Source organism: Gekko japonicus, unplaced genomic scaffold (genome assembly GCF_001447785.1).
Source record: "Gekko japonicus isolate JY-2015 unplaced genomic scaffold, Gekko_japonicus_V1.1 scaffold239, whole genome shotgun sequence".
Lineage (NCBI taxonomy): Eukaryota > Metazoa > Chordata > Lepidosauria > Squamata > Gekkonidae > Gekko > Gekko japonicus.
Window position 1 is genome coordinate 1,048,903 of NW_015163611.1, and position 22,870 is coordinate 1,071,772.

The following is a 22,870-nucleotide window of genomic DNA, read 5'->3' on the forward strand; positions in this document are numbered from 1 at the left end:
TTAGGGGCTAGAGCAAAGAACATGAAAAGATTTTGGCTGGAACATGGGAGTGGTCAAACAGTTCCCCAGAGGGCCAACTAATAGGACATAGAAGAGAAGGCCTCACCTAATGTTGCCTCTGAGTACCCATATTATGGGGGTTATTGCCTCTAAATTTGGAGGCTCCCTTTAGTAGTCACTCCTCTGTGGGTATGTCTTGTTGTTGTTCAGTTGCCCAGTCGAGTCCGATTCTTCGCGACCCCATGGACCAGATCCCTCCAGGCCTTCCTGTCTTCCGCCGTCCTCTGAAGTTTGCTCAATTTCATGTTCGTTGCATCTATGACACTGTCTAACCATCTCATCCTTTGCCGTCCCCGTCTTCTTTGACCTTCAATCTTTCCCAGCATCAGGGTCTACTCCCTGTTTAAAGCCATCTATGCTTCTGGAGATCACTATGCTCATTGGCAACAAATTCCACAGTTTAATTACTCATTAAGTAAGGAACTGTTCCCTTTTGTCTATCTTGAATCTGTTACCCATCAATTTCATTGAGTGACGCCCTCCCCAGTTCTACTGCTAGGAATACCTCTCATCAGTAATTTAATTTTAAAAAAAGAACTCTTTTAGCTTTTCCCCACTATAAACACACTGGTACATTCTTAGCCCCTAGTTGGGGGTTTCCCCCCCCTTTAAACATGCCTGTTTGACCAGCAGGTCTGATCACGAGTTCTCCCTTTTTTGGCAGCTCCAGCTCTCATGAGCAACAAGTTTTTAAAGAGGTAGAAACCCTCTTTGTTTCCCAGTGTTCCTACTAGGAAGCAGGAATTTTTCTCCCCCCAAGTCACACTTCTTCCAATGAAAGCATTAGTTGCTGTGAAAATTGCACTTTCCCAGGAACAGCAGTTTGAGTGTTTGAAACCATGCTGTGCTTGAAACTCAAGAATTAGCTAAAAGAAAGTACCAGGACCCCCTTCTGCTCTGATGTACAAGGTCATTGTGGGGTGCGGGGAATCGTCTGCATCACCTGCAAGGGAAGAAAAACATGGGAGCTGCATTCCTAGTACATTGAAATGAAGACCATGGATTGGATCCAGCCAGGTTTTCTGCTGTGAGAAAGAACAGAGGGGAACCCCTTTGACTCTCAGAGAGACTATGTTGGGGGATGATGGGACCTGCACGGGCAAAAGACCATGTAAGACAGGGCTTGTAATAAGGAGGGGAACTAAGTGCTGTTGAGCTGAGAAGTTGGCTAGATCCAACCCACAGGTCTGCCTAAATAACACAAAATTTTGGCTCCCTGTGCAGCTAGGGAAAGTCCCACTGATCTTTAACTAAGTAGTGGGTCAGGCACCTTACAGAATTTTGTTTTTGAAAACTTATTTATTTTACTTATCTTATACTCCACCCAATGGGGACCCAAAGTGGCTCTTCATTCTCCTGGCTTCCATTTTATCCTCATAACAACCCTATGAGATAGTTTAAGCTGAGAGAGGAGTGATCAGCCCAGTGTCACACAGTGAGCTTCCATGGCGGATGGCACATGTTGCTCATAACACGAGAACATGCCTTATGATGGATTTCTTTGAGGTCCAATGAGCAGGTTGTGCCATATATTAAACAAAGACATCCCCAGTGCTCTAATTGCGTGTATGTCATCAAGAATACTGGCCCCAGTCACACGGGAGGATTTGCCCCGCAAGAGGGACTGATCGGGGGCGCATCAAGCAGGCGCAATCACACCGCAACATCTGGGAAGTAGCGCGCAACCATCCCTGATCCGTCCGTTCGGCCCACAAATGCGCATTAAAAAGGTAGTCGCACTTCCTTCCACATGATGCGCGGCAACAGAAGGCGTCTGGTCAGGGAAGTGCTGGTAGCCCGTCACAGCCAGCGTTGTTCCCCGTCCCACGCATGTGCATGACCGCGCTACTGCCGGTTTGCTGCACAACAGTATGATCGGCTGCCGGAGCAGGGAGCACGGAGCCACGGGGGCATGTCGGATCGCGCTCCCACGGTTCTTTTTGCTCCAGCCTCTAATTTGCCTCCCTTCGGCAGCGGATCATCCTGCTCGTGTGACTGGGACCACTCTCAGTTAATTTGCCTTCAGTGTAATCCCACTTTCAGGCTATGGTGTAACCTGCCTGTAACACTGGGTTGAATCCTGCTATGCAATACAGTTGAGTTTGTGCAAGACTTTGCTGAAGAGCTCCTGTATGTTGAAGCCTAGATTTTACTTTTCCAATTAGTGTTGCTCTGTAGAAAAGGCAAAAAAAAAAAGAAGCTATTTGATGTAGTCATTACAATCTAGTCTGGAGGTGTGATACAATTTGATCAGAGAAGGGGGACATCGGGTTTGCTGGAATATATCCCTTGTGCAGTAACTTATGCTAGCAAAAATGCCAGATGAGATGCAGTTGCATTAACTCAGCACAAGGGCTTCTTGCAACGACTTCCTTGTGCTATCTGTGGGATCTAGCCCATCATATTTCTTCTGTCATGGTAGTTTGTCTATACAGACACAGGGAGGGGCTGTGGCTCAGTGGAATAGTCTCTGCTTTGCATGCAGAAGGTCCCTGGTTCAATTCCTGGCATCTCTAGGTAAAAGGATGGGGCAGTGGGTGACACAAAAGACCATTGCCTGAGACTCTGGAGAGCTGCTTCCAGCTTGAGTAGACAGTACTGAAATGGATGGGCCCAATGGACTGATTCTCTAGGTAAAAGGATGGGGCAGTGGGTGACACAAAAGACCATTGCCTGAGACTCTGGAGAGCTGCTTCCAGCTTGAGTAGACAGTACTGAAATTGATGGGCCCAATGGTCTGATTAAGTATAAGGCAGATTCATGTGTGCTTCTTTGAAAAATCATTTTTTAATCTCTCAGGAGCCGTATGAACCAATAACCCAACTGCTTCTAGTCTGCTTAAGATCCCGCAAACCAGTTTCTTATCATGGATGCCATGCTCATTTTGTGTGTGTTTTTCATTACTTTATTCACTGAGCCAGGCCCTTTCAGAGTACTTATTCAGATCCAAGTGATACATTTAAACCATACCCATGATCTGTATGCGGCATGAATATCCCAGTGGCAGCCACTTGCCAATATCAAACTGTCACAGGAGAAGAAAAGGATACAATTTTCTTTTCCATTTCTGGCGGGTCGTGTAACATCAATAATCTCTGCTGGGTATTATGCGCTCCATAAGAGGCTTTTGTGATTGATTAAACACCTTAGCTTTGTTTTGGTGTTTAATCAATTGCAGCAGCCGTTTATAGCTCCATGTATTACAAAGGAGAAGAGATTATCACTTAATTATTCCTAGGAACAATAACTGGGTGGAATTGCTTCTAATACTGGTGTTTTCTAAATTCTAATGGTGGCTAAAGCTGCTAGCAGCATTCTCACAATGAACATGAGTCTTGTGGCCCCAACTTAAAGGCTGACAAAATTTCATTCCAGCACAAACTTTAGTGGGCTAAAGCCCACTTCTTCAGATCCAGAAATGTAGGCTGAAGTCCACGAGGCCCTGACCAGAATAGCCCAGACTAGCCTGAGCTCATGAGATCTTGGAAGCTAAGCAGCGTCTGCCCTGGTTAGTATTTGGATGGGAGACCGCCAAGAAAGTCTGAGGTTGATACGCAGAGGCAAATAATAGTGAACTACCTCTGAATATCTCCTGCCTCGAAAACCCTACAGGGTCGCCATAAGTAGGTTACGACTTGATGGCAAAAAAAGAAAGAAAGAAAATCCCATGAGAGTTCGTGCTGGGAAAGAATTTGTGAATCTTTAAGGTAACACAGGACTTCTGCTTATTTTCAAGGAAAGCTTTTACTCATTTGCTGCTATTTTCTTCTGTTGGCTTCAAAGGCAATAAGGTTAGCCACTTGCAGGGTTTTATTAGCACAGAAAATCTGGATAGAATCACAGCACAGTTGCCTAAAGAGTAACACTACGCAGTATGTGGGCAGATGTCAGTGTGATGTCAGTATGCATATATTTATTATTCTGTTCACAAAATATGCTATGGCTCTCAGAAGGAAAATTTTTTATCAATATAAAACCAGGTAAGAGCCCAGAACCATCAAAGACCGAGCTTTACTAAGTAGTTGAAAGTAATAGGAATAATTATGACACATTAGGCACGTGCAGAAGCTTCTACAGAGTCAAAGGCTTAAGAAGACTCCATAAATCATAGCTATCACCCTTCCATTTAAGGGAGTGAAAAGGGCTTCACATTTAATGCATTTCCTGTCATTGTTTTGCGACAGGGACAAAAATGTAGGTGGAATTGGGAGATGGGAGATCAGAAACTGTATTTCTGTCAGAAGGTCCATCTTTCTATATTCTGTGCTGTCATCTGGTCCCATACCTAAAAGGAGATAAGCTGGTAAACGTTGCTTGGCAACATAGACCTTAACCTTTGAGGCTCTGTTGCGACATACCATGCTTCTCTTCCAGGCTGCCTTGGTCTTTCACGACCCATTATTACCAGTGGTTTACAGGCACACATGCAAGTTTGGTGCTGATTCTAACATGGGTCTCAGTGGTGAAGTCTAACCGGGCTGGTGGCTCTAACCGTTTCAAAAGGCGTTTGCTTCCCTACGCTAACTGTCTTTCCTCCCCTTCTCTTGATGTTACCAAATGCATTCTTTTTTTGGGTTTTTTTGTCTTTCAGGTATAACCCCACTTTTAGTGTTTCGCAGCTATACCAAGTGCCAGCACTTAGGAACTGGGCCCATTTCCCTCCCCCCCTCCCCCACCATGTATCTATTTTATTTATTTTATTTATTTATTTATTTTTGTCTGATAGTTCCACAAGCACTAATGCACACTTGAAATGCAGGCGATACTTTGATCACCAAATTGTTTAGCACTTTATGCAGGAAAAACCGATAGGCCACAGTCATGAAACTTCCAGAGGATGGCTCCTGGCTTCCTGTGGCAGAGCTGGTGGTTGTTCCACCAACCCTTTCCCTCCTCCGCTCTAACCATTTTGTCTGTCTATCTCGTCTTGTATTCCGCTTTCAACGCAAATTGCCATGAGGGGTTTCCTTCCTTTTCTTTCTTCCTTTCTCTCCCCCCCCCCCTTTAATTTAGTGCCTAAAAAAAGGGGGAACAATATATTTTTGTGACAAATTTAATATACGTGCACAATTTATAAGACTTGGTTATCTTTTAAGCCTCGAGAAAGTCATTCTAAGACCTGTCACCTATCTGGATGATTCATTAATAGGCAAGAGGGCTAGGGGGTGGGGACATCGCCAACATCACTGTCTCAATTCCAGGTCCAACCCAGAAGGGACAAAAGGCAGCTCTGGGAATTGCCACAAACCCTATCGTTTCCCGCTTTAGCAGGCGGTCTGACAAGCCTACTTATTAAGAAGGGGTGGGGAAGACGGGTTTCAAGGCTTCTGCCAAGGGAATGAGTTTGCAGGAGCAATTTTTAATGATCTCTCCCCCTCACCCTGCATGCCATTGGTGAGATGCAGTATGCCTTGTAGCACAAGAGGCTGCATCCAGAAGGTAGAATTGCCCCCAAATCTCCCCTGTGCCCTTACTCGTGTCATGAGCTTCTTGCTCTGTTCATTGACGTTGCTCTGTTGATGCAAGAATCAAGGGGATGGCTGATACCTCCCGCTTGGTGCAGCTCCCTGTGCTTCATGGCATAATGTTCTGGAAGTCCACTCGCTCATCATCAGTGCCTTGCTGGGGAGTGCCGGGGCACAAAACAATTGCTTCTGCAGAGTTCCTTGTTAGTGGAAGCTGGAATACGTCCTGAGCTCTTTAAATTTAAGGAAACATTCCAAGTAGTATTTGAAGGATGCAGTTATGGGGAGAAAAAAGGTGACCTTTTTCCTCTTAAGAAGCAGAAGGCTTATTTTCCTTTGCTTAGTTTTAATGTTCAAAGATGAAGAGATGCGGGATGAAAACGTAAAAATGTATTGCTTCCCTTTGAAAGTTAATCCTATTCCACTTTTTCATTAGTGTCAGCTCATTCTTCTTAATTTTTTTTTGTTTGATTTGGTTTGCAATTTTTTTTGCATGAATATGCAGATTAGCAATAAACTTGTTTCCGTACGTGCGTGGGACTCTTCTCTTTCAGATCCAGTAATAAAGTCTTTTTTAAGTTCATCTGTGTTTAAAATACAATGTTTTTTCAACTCTTAAACAAACCAACAAAAACCCCAAACGTGTAATGTGATTTTCTAGCGTCAAGTAAGTGACAACCACTGGGGAATTGTTAATGTCCTGTAAGAATTTCATTGTCTGCTGTTACTAGGTCTCCCTGGGACAGTAGCAGAAGTGGAGAGAAGCTGGAGTTGGAATTATCAAATCTCACAGCGGACGTCCTGGAATTACTCCTGGAATTTGTTTATACAGGTTCCTTAGTGATCGATTCTGCCAACGCCAAAACCCTTCTGGAAGCTGCTAGCAAGTTCCAGTTCCATACTTTCTGCAAAGTGTGCGTGTCGTTTCTAGGTAAGTGTTCCTGCTATTCTTCTCTTCTAAACTTGAGGAGTTACCATCTTTCAGCAGCCTTACTTTCAAGTTCAGGGTCAAAAGACCATTTGAGATGTCACCAAATACCATTGTTGGTACCTTTTGGTGAAGTGCAGCTCTGTTAAAAAAAAAGACTACCAACTTCACTGAGACATGGCCTGTGCCCAGGATGGAAGCTGCGAGTCTACGCAGCTGGAGGAAGAGAACAGTCTCTAGTGTTGGGTGAAGAGTTCGACTTCCTGAGAATCCCAGCTTTCCTTTGCAAGCTGTTAGCCCTTATGGTTGCAGAGATATGCCAGAGAGTGAATGGGGAATGCCTGCTGAAATCTCAAAGGAGTAGTGATAACACCAACAATACTTCCTATTTCTGTAATGGCTTCAAGGATTCAAAGTCCTCCTTCGTATACATTTGGGTTGTATCCAAAGTTGGTCTTCCATGACAGTTCTGTTAATGGAGGTAGGTGAGTGATTTTGGTGATTCCTCCGTCCCCATTTTTTATCCCCCAGTGTTGTTCATGGAAGTCCCCTGACAGACCTGTAGGATCAGAACTTCATGGCATTTAGTGGTTGCAGTGAGGAAGGCTAGCTCCCAATCCTCAGGCTTTATGTTGATAGTAGTTCTTTGGATCCAGCCCAGAGTCTTGTTGGTTGCAGTGGGGAAGCCCAGCTCCCAATCTTCAGGCTTTGTGTTGATAGTGGTTCTTTGGATACAGCCCAGAGTCCTGTTGGTTGCCTTGGGAGAGGCCAGCTCCCAATCTTCAGGCTTTGTGTTGATAGTGGTTCTTTGGATCCAGCCCAGAGACTTGTTGGTTGCCTTGGGGGAGGCCAGCTCTCAATCCTCTGGCTTTGTGTTGATAGTGGTTCTTTGGATCCAGCCCAGAGACTTGTTGGTTGCCTTGGGGGAGGCCAGCTCTCAATCCTCTGGCTTTGTGTTGATAGTGGTTCTTTGGATCCAGCCCAGAGACTTGTTGGTTGCCTTGGGGGAGGCCAGCTCTCAATCCTCAAGCTTTGTGTTGATAGTGGTTCTTTGGATCCAGCCCAGAGTTTTGTTGGTTGCCTTGGAGGAGGCCAGCTCTCAATCCTCTAGCTTTGTGTTGATAGTGGTTCTTTGGATCCAGCCCAGAGTTTGTTAGTTGCCGTGGGGGAGACCAGCTCCCAATCCACGAGCTTTGTTTTGATAGTGGTTCTTTGGATCCGGCCCAGAGTGTTGTTGGTTGTCTTGGGGGAGGCCAGCTCCCAATCCACGGGCTTTGTGCTGATAGTGGTTCTTTGGATCCAGACCAGAGTCTTTTTGGTGTCCTTGGGGGAGGCCAGCTCCAAATCCACGGGCTTTGTGCGGATAGTGGTTCTTTGGATCCAGCCCGGAGTCTTGTTCGTGTCCTTGGAGGAGGCCAGCTCCCAGTCCTCAGGCTTTATTTTGATAGTGGTTCTTTGGATCCAGACCAGAGTCTTGTATTCCTCATAATAACCATGTAAATAGACCAATATTTATATCTTCATATTGCAGATGCAAGAGCTCAAACGAAGTTCTAATGCCCTGAACAAATAGGAGCTTCAAAATACCTGGATGCAGATTATTTTATTGGCCTTTTGTTGTTGTTGTTGTTTGTACTGAGGATGCACAGCCCTGACTTTATCTGACTGTGGATTATTGGGGGGGGGGATCAGCAAATATGCGACTTCAGGATGGTTTTCATAAGCCTTCTGGTAAGCTTCCCCACAAAGAGCAGAGGCTTCTTAGGTATCTAGGGAATGCTGGCTTCCAGCTGCTCCTTCACAACTTTTCTAGGTTGCTTATCGTGCTGCTGTGGAGCCCTTTGGTCTTGATGCTCTGCTGATGTCTGTGATAAGGCCCACTTTGTCTCAGGCTTCCTAATTCTACAAGCCGGGGAGGGGTGCAGAAGGTGTTGCTACTTCTTGAGAAAACATAAAGCCTGGAATGGTTCTTCAGAGTAGCTTCTGACAGGGACAGAGTTTGGCAAGGGAGAGAGATCAGGTATTGCAAGGCATTTGTGACCCCTGTTCTGCCCACATCCCTAATATGTCTAACCTATCTCACAGTGTTGTTGAAGGGATAAAATGGAAGTGTGACAGTGTACTGTTCTTGGAGGAAGGTTGGGATAAAAACTATATATCAATCGAGTTAAAATGGACCTTTTACATCCCTCCTGGAGGAGAGATGTTCTCGCTGTCCCTGTATTTTGTGCTTAAGGCATCGCACATGAGGAGATGATGCAAATGTATCAGGTGGATTTAGTGACAGGATGATAGAAATGATGTTGTGTGATGTACCGGTAAGTGTGTTGGCCAATTCTCTGGCCATCCCTGAAAGCTTCATAGTAAGTATGTGGAGTTTTCTGGGATGCCCAGAGTGTCCTTTGATGTGTTTACATCTGGGGTTTGAGGCGGATGTGCGAGCTTACTTCATACAACATCATTTCCTCCCCCAGGTTTTTTCTCCTCCCTGGCCCACCAGTGGGAGACTGGCCCACCAGTGGGAGCCCTTCTGCCATAAGCGGGTGAATGGTGAGCCTAATTCTATCCCACTCCACTAGAAGCAGGACACTTGCTTAGTGGTATAACCCAGCCTTCAATTTATGATGTTAACGGAGGAGCACAGAACCAGGAAATGCAAAGCGCTTGTGCTTCCCGTTCGCCTCCTTCCCCGCCCCCGTCTGCCATGTCCAAATTGCACATAGCTGGCTATTGCCTGGCATTTTCCTTACTGGATTTACTTTAAAAGCTGCCCTCTGGTGTGTTTTAAATTAATAGACTTTATGGCTTTTGTAATGATCCACAGATATACCCATGCACATTATCTCTAAAGGTTCAGCTACTATAACAAAATACATTTATTTCCACTAAATCAATGTGAGGGGTTTTTCCCCCCCGTTTTCCAATACTTAATATTTGGATTCAGTGAACCGTGTTAACGGTTATGAAATAGGGGAGAGCAGGCTGTTAAGTTTCATTATATATGAGGAACTACCAGAGGTTTGTATTCTCATTTGGAGAATTCATAAAGCATAATTGCTTATTTTTATTTATAGCTCTTGCTGGATTGAGCGTCCGAGATAGTGGAATGGTTTTGCTATATGAAAAGTTTAGGGGAAAGCGTTTGGGTTAGCCTCATTTTTCATTTTTGCATTGCCTAAGCTAAGCGTCTCATAAACTATTTCCAGTATCCCTGTAAAAGCCACCAATAGAAAAGCTAGTTTGTTCTTCCCACTATGTCAAGGAGGCAAATTGTTTATTTCTTTGTATTTGGTACATTCCGCCATTATCTCCTGCCCTTGAATGGCTCTAGGTAAACTAGAAATTGCTAAGGATGCTCAGAACAATTCTTCCTTTGTATACAATCCTGTGATGACTTTAATTTTTTTTTTAAATCCCAAGAATCCAGTTCTTGAAATTGTGTTTTTTTCCCCAAACTGTGGGCATTCCCATGAAAATTTACAATACAATATAGATGCAAAGAAATATGTTAATGAAGAAGAGATAACATCATTTGGCCATTTAAGTGAACCAAGCAGCAGTAATAAATATTCCACTTTGGTGAAGAGGAAAACGCTAGCTAGGACAATTAGCAGGACTTTTCAAAACAGTGCAGATGTCCTAAGTCAGTAGTCCGAAGTCAGTGGCCTTAGAAGGGTGTAGCTCTCCTTAGGATGGCACTGTTGGTCTCTTAAACAGTGGATCTTTATAAACAGTGAATCTTTATGACTAATGTCCAAGTATTATTTCTTGGGCCACATACAGGCTTGTAACATCCCCCATGCCATCTCATTCTACTAATACCATTTTTTAATTCTGCCCTCCTCTGAAGGAGCTCAGAATGGTGTTCATGGTTGTCTTCTCCTCAGTCTTTGAAACAATCCTGTGAGGTAAATTAAGCTGAGCAATAGTACATGGTACATGGTCACTCGATAATCTTCAGGATTTGAAACCAGGCCTCCCTTTTCATAAAACCAACATTTTAACCGTCACACCGTACTGATTTTCATGAATTATGAAAGAAACTTTCCTATTTTATTTCCCAAATGTCATAAATATGATGAGAATGGGCTCTCACCTCAGCATAAGTCCCTCAAACTCAGGTAAAAGTTTCATCTTTCCTCATGCTTTAGGCCCTGCCCTGCCATTCCCCGGCAAACACCTAACACACTCCCACAGTGCCATTATATGCAGAGGTACACCCTTCTGAAGCTTCTCAGATGGCAGCAGCCATTGCCTACTTGCTTTTCAGCAACCGTATAAAGATTAGAAAGTCTTTTTTAAAACACAGAAGCTGAGTGTCTCATGGAACTGAATTCTTCCCACCTCACACATTTTTCTCTTTTTCTGTGCTCCCACGGAATCATGGCTTGCACACAACTAATTGTGTATCGGCTTAATGCGGGCTTGAATTAGAGAATACAAGTGATTATTCATTCCTTCCTCCCTTTTATCCCCATCTCTACTCCTGTGAGCCTATGTCCTTTCTGTTTACAGGCATCGTATCTAAGGTTCTTTGTGCTAATTCCTATGTTTACATTGTTGAATTTCCTCTTTTGCAAATATTTGGATGGGCCTATAGTCATTTGATCCAACCCTTCAGGCTTGGGACAAGGTCCTTCCTACCCAAGTCCCCTAACAGGTTCTCAGTGGCAGTGCATGGAAGCTAAATCCAGAGCTTCATCCCTACAGCATTGAATGTTGTTCTATAGCAGTGATTTGCAGCTGGGTTTTTTCCTGTGGACTGGTGAATCCAGTTGTGAATGGTTGCTGCTGCAGAGTGAAAACACCATTTGCAAACAATGTGTGGGTACAGCCCAGGACAGAGAGAGAGTGTTTTGCAAAACTGTGCCTAAGACAAGCCATATATTTAGTGGAATGTGCCAAATGTGGTGGTGGAAAGTGCCATCAGATTGCAGCCAATGTGCCCTGACCTGGGTAGCCCAGGCGAGCCCAATCTCATCAAATCTCGGAAGGTAAGCAGGGTTGACTCTGGAAAGTTCTTGGATGGGAGACCTCCAAGGAATACCAGAGGCAGGAGGCGGGGGCGGGCTTTATTCAGCCGCCTCTCTGAATATCCTCCAGGCCCCCAGTAGGGGTCAGTCACCAGAGGTCGTCATGACTTCCAGGTGCACACACACACACACACACACAAATGCACATATAGTTGCAGCCGATGTATGGCAACCCTGTAGGGTTTTCAAGGCCAACGACATTCAGAGGTGGTTTGCCATTGCCTGCCTCTGCATAGCAACCCTGAACTTCATTTGTGGTCTCCCATCCAAGTACTAACCGGGGCCAACCCCGCTTGGCCAAGACAACCACTCAAATGAACTGTGGCAAATGACAGCGCTTGTCATCAAACCAATTACGTGATTTTTTAAAAAAGAATTCTTTCTTCTTTCCTCCTGCCCCCCCCTTTGTGTTCCACATATTCCGTTTTAGAAAAACAATTGACTGCTAGCAACTGTTTAGGAATATTAGCCATGGCTGAAGCAATGCAGTGCAGTGAGCTCTACAGCATGGCCAAGGCCTACGCCCTGCAGATCTTCCCCGAGGTGGCCACTCAGGATGAGATCCTCAACATCTCAAAGGACGACTTCATTTCCTACATGTCCAACGACAGCCTGAACACGAAAACGGAAGAGCTGGTTTATGAAACAGTGATCAAGTGGATTAAAAAAGACGCGGCCCTCAGAGCCCAGGTAAACGGGGGGGCGGTGCATAAAAAATTTCAACATTTGCTTCCCTCCCCACATCCATCTTTAAAATATAATGTTGTTTGAAATCCGGTTTCCTTATCCCCAAATGAAAAAAAAAAAGCACGAAGAATGTAATAACAGCAGAGAGAAAACACAAGATATGCAGAAACTTTTCTGTAATTTCACCGTCGGATCCTCGTTTCTGATTTAGAGTTGCAAAGTTCACATTTGCTGCGTGTGTCTTATGTAAAACAGTTTAGCCTGAGATAGCTCTTTGAGGATTTAGTATTGTATGATAATATGCATACCAAAAATGGGACACAGATTTTTTTTAAGTGACGTGTATTCAGGAATAGCAAGACTCATGAATCAGCAGTACAGTTCTAGGTACCAGATGTTAATAGAATGGCTGCTTTATAGTGCCACTTAAGCAGAATTATGCCCTGTCCGTTGAAGTCCATAGATGCAAAAAGGTGCAGTTCTGCTTGTTATACCGAGAGGAGCTACACTATATCTGATCTGGTTGTGCTGATGTTAGTATATATTTATGGGGGCTACCTTCGCTGGAGAGTTATTCTGCTGCGCGGTTGACCTTAACCAAGATAAGGGTTCAGATCAGAGTTATAAATACTGTCTGGTTTTAAGAACAGCAATAGTAAAATGTTGTCCTTGGGCTAAAAGAATTACAGCAGCAGCGCATCAATTTGCCAGTGGCCTTAGCTGATTAAGATTTGTTGCAAGCTAACTTCACACCTTATCGACCGGAGACATAAGACCTGGCCCTGTGATTAAGCGACCACCATATTTGTGTGGGACGCCACTCTTGAAGGAAGCTGTGGGATGGTATTCTTATCTTATTCAAGACTTGATAAGGGGAAAGATAAGCTGTTATTTTACTTTCTCCCTGGACTCTACATTATCATAGTGCAATATGTACCACTAACAACTGACATCAGTTTGTATAGCTTATTATCTGACAGCAGCCTTCTTCTAAATCTTTGATTCAAAATTCAGCCCATGCTTTAAACAAAAAAACCCGAAAACCAGAAAAGATGGAAGACCTGTTTCCTATCCAACCAAGTGTGCTTTGAATCTTGAAAGCTTATACCATGGAAATCTTGATGGTTTTTAAGGGGCTACTGGAGTCAAATCTTGTTCTTTTACCACAGACCAACATGGCTACCCACTTGAAACGATCTCCCAAGTATAATAGTTATAGTTGTGGGCGGGGTTTACTATTAGGCAATGCTTTCCTCTACTCTTTGTGTGTGTGTGTGTGTGTGTGTGTAAGTAAAAAGTTCTATCAAGTCACGACTGAATTACAGCAACCCCATAGGATTTTCAAGGCAAGAGACTAAGAGAGGTAATTTGCTATTGCCTTCCTCTGTGTAGTTACCCTGGAATGCCTTGGTGGTCTCCCATCTGTTTACTAGCCAGAGCCAACGCTGCTTAGCTTTTGAGATCTAACGAGATCAGGCTAGCCTGGGCCAATCAGATCAGGCCCTTTTCTATATTCCACTGACATTATCGTGTGTAATTCAAATAGGAAAATGTTTCCCCTATTAAGATGTGCAGACACCTTGGGTCCCTAATGGGTCTTTTTTTAAGGACAGAGGACAAACTCTTCTTGGGCCGCCTGTGTAATGTGGAAACCCTTTCGGTTTTCTGTGAATGAGGACAGGGGCTGTACACCACAGGGGGAAGGGTATTAAAGCTCAGTCCTAAGTACTCAAGTGTAGTCATCATCGTGACTTCTAGTATAGAACAACTAGTTTTTTCTCTGTTTTCCAGCACAACAGATTTCACCACGCAGACTGCGAGATGCCGCTCTTCATAGACAATGAAGAGCCAGTGTGGTGTAGTGGTTAGAGTGTCAGGCTAGGATCTGGGGAAACCAGGTTCAGGTCTTCACTCTGCTCCGGAAGCTTGCCGAGTGATTTTGGGCTAGTCTCACACTCTCAGGCAAACTTAATTGACAAAGTTTTTTTGTGAGGATAAAATGGAAAAGGGGGGAATATTGATGTGAGCTGCTTTGGGGCCCCCATTGGGGAAGATAAGCAGGTTATAAATAAGTAAAAATAAATAAATTGCCAATCACAGTTTTCAGGTGAATACCAGAATTTTAGTTTTTGTGTCTTCTGCTTTCCTAATTCTAGGTTTCCTTGAGATTATTTAAGTTTACCCAGAATTAGTGAATGCCACTGTTGCATATCTTCTGCATTCTTGTCTGTGGAAAGGCTGAAATAATAAGTTGATCTTTATTTCCCTTAGATGCGTAATCACAAGATAACTATTCTTTTAGCGCAAGTGCCGATAGTTTAGCGCAAGTGTTCATTTTCATTAAAGTAGCTTCCTCCCATTGCTTTTGTGCAAATGATGTTACATTGTCCTAGGAAATCAAAACTTCATTGCTTTTCATGAAATCATCTTATACGAAGTGATTACATTATATACCCCTTGAGATATTATGAGTGAGCAACACTCCTCAATGGGAAGGATGAGACAGGAGGCTGAATTATTTGGGGAAAGTACCTTACTAGGTAGATACCTGATGTGATGGGGAATCTGCTGGGGCAGGACAATATGGGAAGAAGTCCCCACATAGGCTGAATAAGAACCTTGAACAGTGGGTCAGCTGGAGCAGTAGGTCATTGGTATCCCAGACATTACATAAGCTTTAGCAAAGAGGTGTGCTTGCAGATTCACAAGCAGGAAAGTACTAATGTTATTTCTGTTGCCTACCCCCCAAAAAAGGGCCCCTTGTTCTCTGAATATCTATGGGCTAAATATCTGGGGGACCCGCTGCCATTTTGTAGAGTGAGTTCCCACCAGGAAGCTCCTTCTAACAGTACCCTCAGTACGATTCTGCTCAGAGTCACCGTGGCATGGGGGGGGGGGACTCCTGCCTTCTGCTGTGCCTTTTTTCCAATCTAAAATGGCGCTGGGGGCGTGTTAGTAAATAACACCCCCACGCCATTCTGGGTTGGAAAAACAGCTTGGGAAGGAAGCAGGAACCCCTCCTCCCCTACACCATGGTGGTCCCAACCAGAACTGGGGCCCTGTGACATTGTTAAAAGGCATTCCCCAGTGGGAATTCACTCTACAAAGTGGTGGCGCATCCCCAGTGCTACCTCAGAGACACCATCTCGTCTAGTGTGGCCCTGTGTTTCTTGTAAACCTGGCTCCTATACAACACTTACAGACAGAGCTTTTTTCGTAGAAAAAGCCCAGCAGGAACATATTAGCATAATAGGCCACACCCGACACCAGAAATGCATTAACATATTAGGCCACACACCCCGACAGTGCAGCTCATTAGCATATTAGGCCACACCCCCTGCCTTCCCTTGGCTTGCCCAGGCGCCCTGTGGCTGCAGGGTGTCCAGGCACGCCGGCCCTTGGACAGGCTGGGGAAGGCATGGGGAGGCATTTAAATGCCTCCCCAACCCTTCCAGGGGCCCCCCGGCCCACCTGCCTCTATAGCCACGCACGCAAAGGTTTTGGCTGTAGTGGGCGTGGCCAATTCTGAAGCCAGCCGGAACTCTGTTCCTGTGCGTTCCTGCCCAAAAATAGCCCTGCTTACAGGTGAATAATCTATTCCAGTGTTACCTCAGCAGTGTGAGAGCAGTGTGCATTTTGGTAGCAGTGGAAGAAGCAAGTCATGTAGGAGGAGTCCGTCAATGCAGCACTTTTATGTATAATCATGCCTCAGTTAAGACAAAGCTGCCATGAGAAGGACCATATTGGCGAGGATCTTACAAAATGACCTGGAGATTCTAATTTAGCAGAGCACCCTGGGGGAAAATACACGTCTTAGAGGTTCCCAGGAAATAAGGTGGTTGGAAGTGTCTCTACATTAACTTAATGGATCTAAGTTCTAATAGTAACAAATGATAGTTTAGGAATGGAGATATTCAGTGAGAATAATAAAAAAAACATGACCCTTTGGGATGATTATCAGACAGCGGCACAAAGAACTTGTATAGATTTTTTCTTTTTTTTTGCATAGAAGTAAATCAACACTGAGAACTACTGTGCAGCCAATGTTGTGCATTCAAGATTGCTGATTCCCTCCTCCTTCCTCTGGTGGTGATTTAAATGTTTAAAAGATGGGTTTCATTTCTTGGCTTTTGCTGCTGCTGCCACCTCACCTTTTCCACTCTCTCTTTCATGTGGCAGGCGTTTCAACACTACTTTCTAGTCTCTCCTCCTTCTGAAGTGCAGTTTTAGTTTACAGTGGCATCTTTATTTGTTTTGCCTGTGTCTTTGGTTTCATGCATCGCTTTATTTTTGTCACAGGGGTTTTAATTTTTTTTTTCGGTATGTGTTTCTGCTGAAAGTAGCGTTTTTGCAGTTAAATCACTGTTTAAAAAATTCCAGGTATCCGAGCTTCTTTCATGCACAACCTTACAGATATATCAGCTTTCAAGAATGACTGTACTAACTTTTCCCCCTTCACCTCTCTGTATCCTGCTGGCTTACTGTAGGCTTCCTAGTCACACAGAGGTGTATTTTCTAAATGTAGAAAGTGTTCCTTTTCAGATTTCTTCTATGAAAGCGCTGCCTTTTAATTTTTATAATGGCATCTTTGGCGCTCGGGAAGAGATTGCTTGGGAGCAGGGGTGTGCAAAGTTAGACTCAGTAGCCTTGAGTACGTGTATGAAGGGAAAACGCACACACCCATGGACATGGCTATATCAATGCTGATTCTTTGTGCGAGCAAGAAAAATGATATAAGATCAGGCACTGACAACTTTTTGAGCTCCTTTTGAACTCTGAATCCAGTGCCTTTCAGAAGAGGAGCACAGTATTTTTCAGAATTATTCCTGCTGCTTCTGTCTGTAGCATGAGAAGTTCCCCAACAATTGGTTCCAGTGAAGTGCACATATCTACAGTAGCTGATGCATTCAGTGTATGAGCAGACATTATTTGAGCCATGCGGTCTTTTCCTAAGGTCCGTGTCCGTTTACATGACATCCTGACCAAAATATGAGACAGAGAGTTCGAGAAGTAAACGGTGTTTCATTCTGGCCCAAGAAATCCCTAGCCATAATGCAGAACGACTGTTTGAACAAGCCCATCAGCTGCTTGGCAAGTCAACTCACAAAGCTCAGTGATAGTGCCTGTGTTGTTTTTCTTACGGCCATGGACAGCAGCCGCTTCTCCTTAGGGTTGCCATTTCCCTGCTGGGGGCAGGGGTTTGCCCACTTTCAGGGCCCCTGATCCACCAGCCCGGATCCGGCCAGCGGGGGGAACCCCACCCCCAAAGTGCCACATTCGTGCCAACGTGCCTGGCGCAGTGATGTCACCCGGAGGTGGCGTCATTGCGCAGGGTACGTTGCAGGGGGACACTCTGTCACTGGAGGAAAAACTCTATGGTTTTTCCTCGAATGATAGAGCATCCCCCCACAACACGCCCTGCATGATGACATCGCTTCTGGGAGCGAGAAACACCGGCATCCAGGTAAGACCTGCCAACCCTACTTCTCCTTGACATATATCAGTTCGCACACATGATTCACACTCTTTATTTATATATTTCCTTTATTTCTATCTTGCCTTGCTCCCCAGTGGGGGACACAAAGTGGCTTACATCATTCTCCTCTCCCCCATTTTATCCTCACAACAACCCTATGAGGTAGGTTAGGCTGAGGGGAGTATGACTGGGCCAAGGTCACCCAACAAGCTTCCATGGCAGAGTGGGGATTCGAATTTGGGTTTCTGGATATCCTAGTCTGATACTTTAACCACTATACCACCCTGGCTGTCAAAGGCTGTACAGCTAGGCATTGTTTCTGAACTTGACAAAATGTAAGTACAATGCCCAGAAGAAAGAAAGAAAAAAAACCTTCATTGTTTTACTTGAAAATTACTTGAAAATCCATGAGGGAGCATTAATACACTTGTTAAAGCCATCATGTCTGCTTTAAATTCTACCCTGCAGCCACTGATAGTATGCAGTAAGTTTTTTCTTAAATAGCATCCTATCACAGATTGGGAAGTTTGGTGGACTTTTGCGAAGAGTGCCAGCAAAATCTTCTGATTGCCGTACATTAGCAGTCTTGAAACTCTATACCAGGGAATCATGGAATTCTTTCATAAGAAGTAAAAAAAAAAAAGTAGTCATGTGGCTCCTTAAGACTAACAATATTTCTTCTTAACTCTGGGCTAAACTGTCCTCGTCTAGACCCCATTTCCTCAGATACTTTAGTGCAAAAGTCACCAAGCTTGTCTTTAATGAGAGCTACTTGTGAGTAATGAAAATTATCCTCAGCTATGTCTCCCCCCCCCTTTCTCAGCATATTACCACCTTTAGTTCTGTCCTAGAAACAAAACACTCTGACCTGCATAGTCCAGTCTCTTCAGATCTTGGAAGCTAAGTAGGGTTGTCCTCAGTTGGTATTTGGATGGGAGACCACCAAAGAAGTCCAGGGTCTCTATGCAGAGGCAGGCAATGGCAAACCACCTCTGAACATCTCTCATCTTAAAAACCCTACGGGGGTCACATAAGTCAGCTGTGACTTGATGGGGGAAAAAGAAAAGAAACAGAACATGGAATAGGAAGATCACAAAAAAATGAGGCTGTCCGCTAAGCAGGATAGAGGAAAGTCCTATGAAATTTTTAAAAATTAAAAAGAAAAGCCTTGAGCCGATCTTTTCACCATCTTTCATTGGGAATCCATGAGCCACACTGCAAAAGCCCACAGTTGTTCAAAAGAAGAAGAGTAGGTTTTTATACTCCATTTTTCTTTACCTCAAGCAGCATACAGTCACATTCTCTTTCTTCTCCCCTGAACAAGTACCTTGTGAGGTAGTTGGGGCTGAGAAGGTTCTGAGAGAACTGTGACTGGCCCAAGGTCACCTAGCAGATTTCATGGGGAGGGGTGGGGAATCAAACCCGGTCCTCCAGGTTAGAGTCCGCCACTATTAACCCACTACACCATGCTACCTGTTGGAAGCCACAGCTCTAGTGGTCTTGTAGACCATGAAAGCTCATTCCAGAAAGACAACATTTTTGTTGGTCTTTAAGGCGCCAGATGACTACTCTGTATTTCTGGTGCAACAGACTAAGAAGGCTGCTCCTCTGGAAGATTAGTAATGGCAGGAAAAGTCTTTTGGATGAGAGCTGAATGGTCCCTGACTATTAGGGGTGTGTAAAAAAAAAGTTGGTATTTTTCAGCTTCAGGTATATTGGAGCCGAAAAATATTGGTAAATGTCGACTATCCCCAGTCCAATACCAGTAAAGTATCAGAACTGGGGAAATATTCGGTATTCCTGAATATATATTCAGCTCTGATATACCCGACAGAAGGGAAGGGAGGCATATAAAAATGCCTTCTTTCCCTCTGGAAGCCTGTTCGGCTTTCTTTGTCAATTTCACTCCCCACCAGTCAGCTGTTAGGTTTAAGCCATTTAAACCTAACAGCAGACCGGCCAAGAGAGTGAAAATGACAAAGGAAAGACTCCTGTCTCTGCCTCCCCTTCTCCAGCTGACCCAGGGTAGCTAGAGAAGTTCTCGGGGATGGAAAGAAAGGCATCTAAACTTGCCTGGGTTCCCTGCCTGTGCTTCTCCAGGGGAAGTGGCGGAGAAGTTCAGGGAGGGAGAGAAAGGCATCTAAACATGTGGCGGGAGGGCTGGGAAAGCACAGGGCAGGTATGGAAGCATGCCTGGGCTCCTTGCCTGCGCCTCTCCAGTTGCCCCACAGCCGGGGATCTCCTCGAGAAGCTCAGGCAGGGAACCCAGGCATGTTTAGATGCCTTTCTTTCCCTCCCCAAACTGGGAGAGGGAAAGAAAGGCATTTAATCATGGCAGGGCTCTCTCTGTCTGTGCTTCTCCAGCAACCCTGGGGCCACTGGAGGAGGGAAGGTAAAGAGGAGGCTTTCCCTGGTCAGTTTCACTCCCACAGCTGATTGGTGGGGAGTGAAATTGACTAGGGAAGCCACAGCCTGAGGGAAGTCGGTTTTCGGCTACCTGAAAGCCAAAAAAACTGAACAAATTCAGGAAACTGTATTCGGAAGCCGAAAAATTTCCCGAATTTGCATTTGAATTTTAAAATACCGATAAGGTATTTATTCGGTTTTTTTTCCAGTTTGGGAAAGCCGAATACACATCCCTAGTGACTATTTGGCTTCTTCTGCACAGTGTGCAGCCTCAGGAAGGGTATAAAAGGTTTGTTCTGCCCTGACCTGGATAGCCCAGGCAAGCCCAATCTCATTAGATTCAGAAGCCGGCAAGTATTGGGATGGGAGACCTCCAGAGAATACCAGGGCCAGGAGGCCAGTTGCAGGCTATCAAGCCACTTCTCTCAATGTCCTCTGTGCCCCAGTAGGAGTCGCCAGAGGTCACCATGACTTCCAGGCACAGGAACAGACGCACACGCGCACAAGCAAAAATACCCCCCCCCCAAGTTTGTTCTTATGGTGTTTTGTACATATGGTGATGTACAAAACACTGGGTTTGTGCAGCAACTGTACTGGAGGATGATGTGGGAAAGTGTTCACTGAAGGCAGAAATATATATGACTAGCTCTCACACGGAAAACAGTCTTCACATGTCAGCCGTGTATACATGTACGCCAGTAACCACAGCACAGTGGAATCCAATTCTGTCCTACGTGAGTCTTATGTTTGACATTTGTGCCTTATTGTGTCCTGAGGATTCTGTTTGTACAAATTGGGTAGGATTATTTTAAAGGATACCTTATGTATTCTATAGCACAGCGGCTCACTGAGAAGAGAGGACGCCGCTGCTTTTCAAAGGTCATCGGTCTGCTTCCAGGAGAATAAACAGAAATGTTTATTAAGCTAATGCTTTGTAAATAACGATATCCCTGTGCTTCAAATATGAATTCTGACTGCATGTGGTAACATTTCTGGAGTTCTCCAAGTGCTCCTGTTAATGCAGTTTCATGAAAATATATAAAAATAGAGGAAGTAGAAAGCCCGACATTGTTTTGTTCCCAGGTAGTTACAGAGTGTCATGTGGCACTGAAAACAGGGTATTGGCTGGAGGCGTTTTGTTTGATTACTTGACAAGCGATGGAGAGCCTGTAGCTGACTGGAACTTCAAGAAAAGCTGAAGTTGCTGTTTTTCCCCCTCTGTTATTTCTCTTCCTAGCTGAGTTGGAAGTGATTATACTGTTAGGTATCCCTACAGTAAACTCATTCTATTAGTGAGGAAAGGGGGGGGGGATTGTGTAATAGGTTATCATAATTTGAAGGACAGAATGGGCTAAATGAGTATATTATGAGGTGAAGTTTGGCTAAAGAATTAATACAATTAGCTGTTGTAGATTTTCCGGGCTGTATGGCCGTGGTCTTGGCATTGTAGTACCTGACATTTCACCAGCAGCTGTGACTGGCATCCTCAGTGGTATAACACAGAAAGATGGAGTACTCTCTGTGTCAAGGTGAGAAGAAAAATGGTAGGCAGGTAATTTATATCTACTCAGGAAGGTGGGGGTAGGGCTGAGTCATTCTCTTGTAGGAGTTCCCCAGGCTGTGACATGCTAATGGAGGAGCTTTCCTGAAGAGGTTCTTTTGCATATGGATTGGCTGTTGAAATTCTAATCGTATCTGTAGTGCTATTGCAAGATGTAGGGCATTTTGTGTTTTTCAGGACTGGAAACCATACCATATATATTTTAAAACTCTCTTCTTGTTCAGCAGTGGCTGAACATAGCCTAACTCAAACAGGACACAGTATCTTATTCCAAGACACTGAAAGGCACATCCAATTACCATGTCAGATAACACAGGGAAGCCATTGAAATTCATAAACATAAACACAATTTCAACAGGAAAGAAGAGAGTTTAAAAATAAATAGGGCATGGTTTCCTGTCCTGAAAAACACAAAATGCTCTACATCCAGCCATCTACTGTCTTCCCCAACTTGGACTTATTTTCGGTTCTCTGGGATCTTGTGTGGAGGACTCTCAGTTCTGCTATTCTGAGAAACACTTGACAGAAAACTCAATAGGAATCAAAGCTCAGTGCTTGTGACACAAAGTTTCCTTGCTACAGCTCTGTACCCACCAAATTGGGGGGGGGGGACTAAAGGGAGGAAATGCTAAGCATTAAGTAAGATCCTTTGTCTGGTCCTAACTGGTATGCCATTACTGGTGTTATTTTAGGTGGTGTATTCTCTGTATTAATACACTGAAGATGTAAGTCTTTACATAAGCAGTAATACAAACCTACCATCCTGAAAATTCTCTCTCCCTCTCTCTCTCCCTCTCTCTCTCATGCTTTACAAGTTAGAATAGCCAGTTTATAAAATGGAATGGTTCACCTATAAAAATATTAATAATCTTCCCATGTAAATGCAAGAAAGCTCTCTCTAAACAGTAGCTTAATAGCACCTGAGAACCAAAGTTTGCAGAGAAACTGGAGATGATTTATAGAACTGCCAAGTAATTGATTAAAGGATATGAGAAGCTGATTTGAAAAGAAGGATTACAAGAACAACACATGCATGGCTTGGCATAACAGCAGGTACAAGAACAAGAAAATCAAACTGCTTATGGCGAAGGGAGTATAAATGCTCTGGGAGTTAACATGGATTTTAAAAAGAAACAAAAGGAATCCATACAAGCTTCTTAGATAGTCAGTTTGGGGTGAAGTATCACCTTGTTCTCTGATTTTCTTTTTTCCAAAAAAGGCAGATTATTTTATTTTTATTTTAAATTTTTTAAA

At 44.2% G+C, this 22,870-nt stretch overlaps 1 protein-coding gene across 2 annotated transcripts in view; it reads left to right on the plus strand.

Annotated features, from left to right (window-relative positions):
* Positions 1 to 22,870, plus strand: part of KLHL29 (kelch like family member 29) — a 554,920-nt gene that overhangs the window by 416,135 nt on the left and 115,915 nt on the right. For both annotated transcript variants that reach the window (XM_015407338.1, XM_015407337.1), the window contains exons 6-7: positions 6,257 to 6,456; positions 11,917 to 12,176. In XM_015407338.1, the coding sequence (XP_015262824.1) occupies positions 6,257 to 6,456; positions 11,917 to 12,176 (460 nt within the window). The remainder of the gene's footprint in view (positions 1 to 6,256; positions 6,457 to 11,916; positions 12,177 to 22,870) is intronic.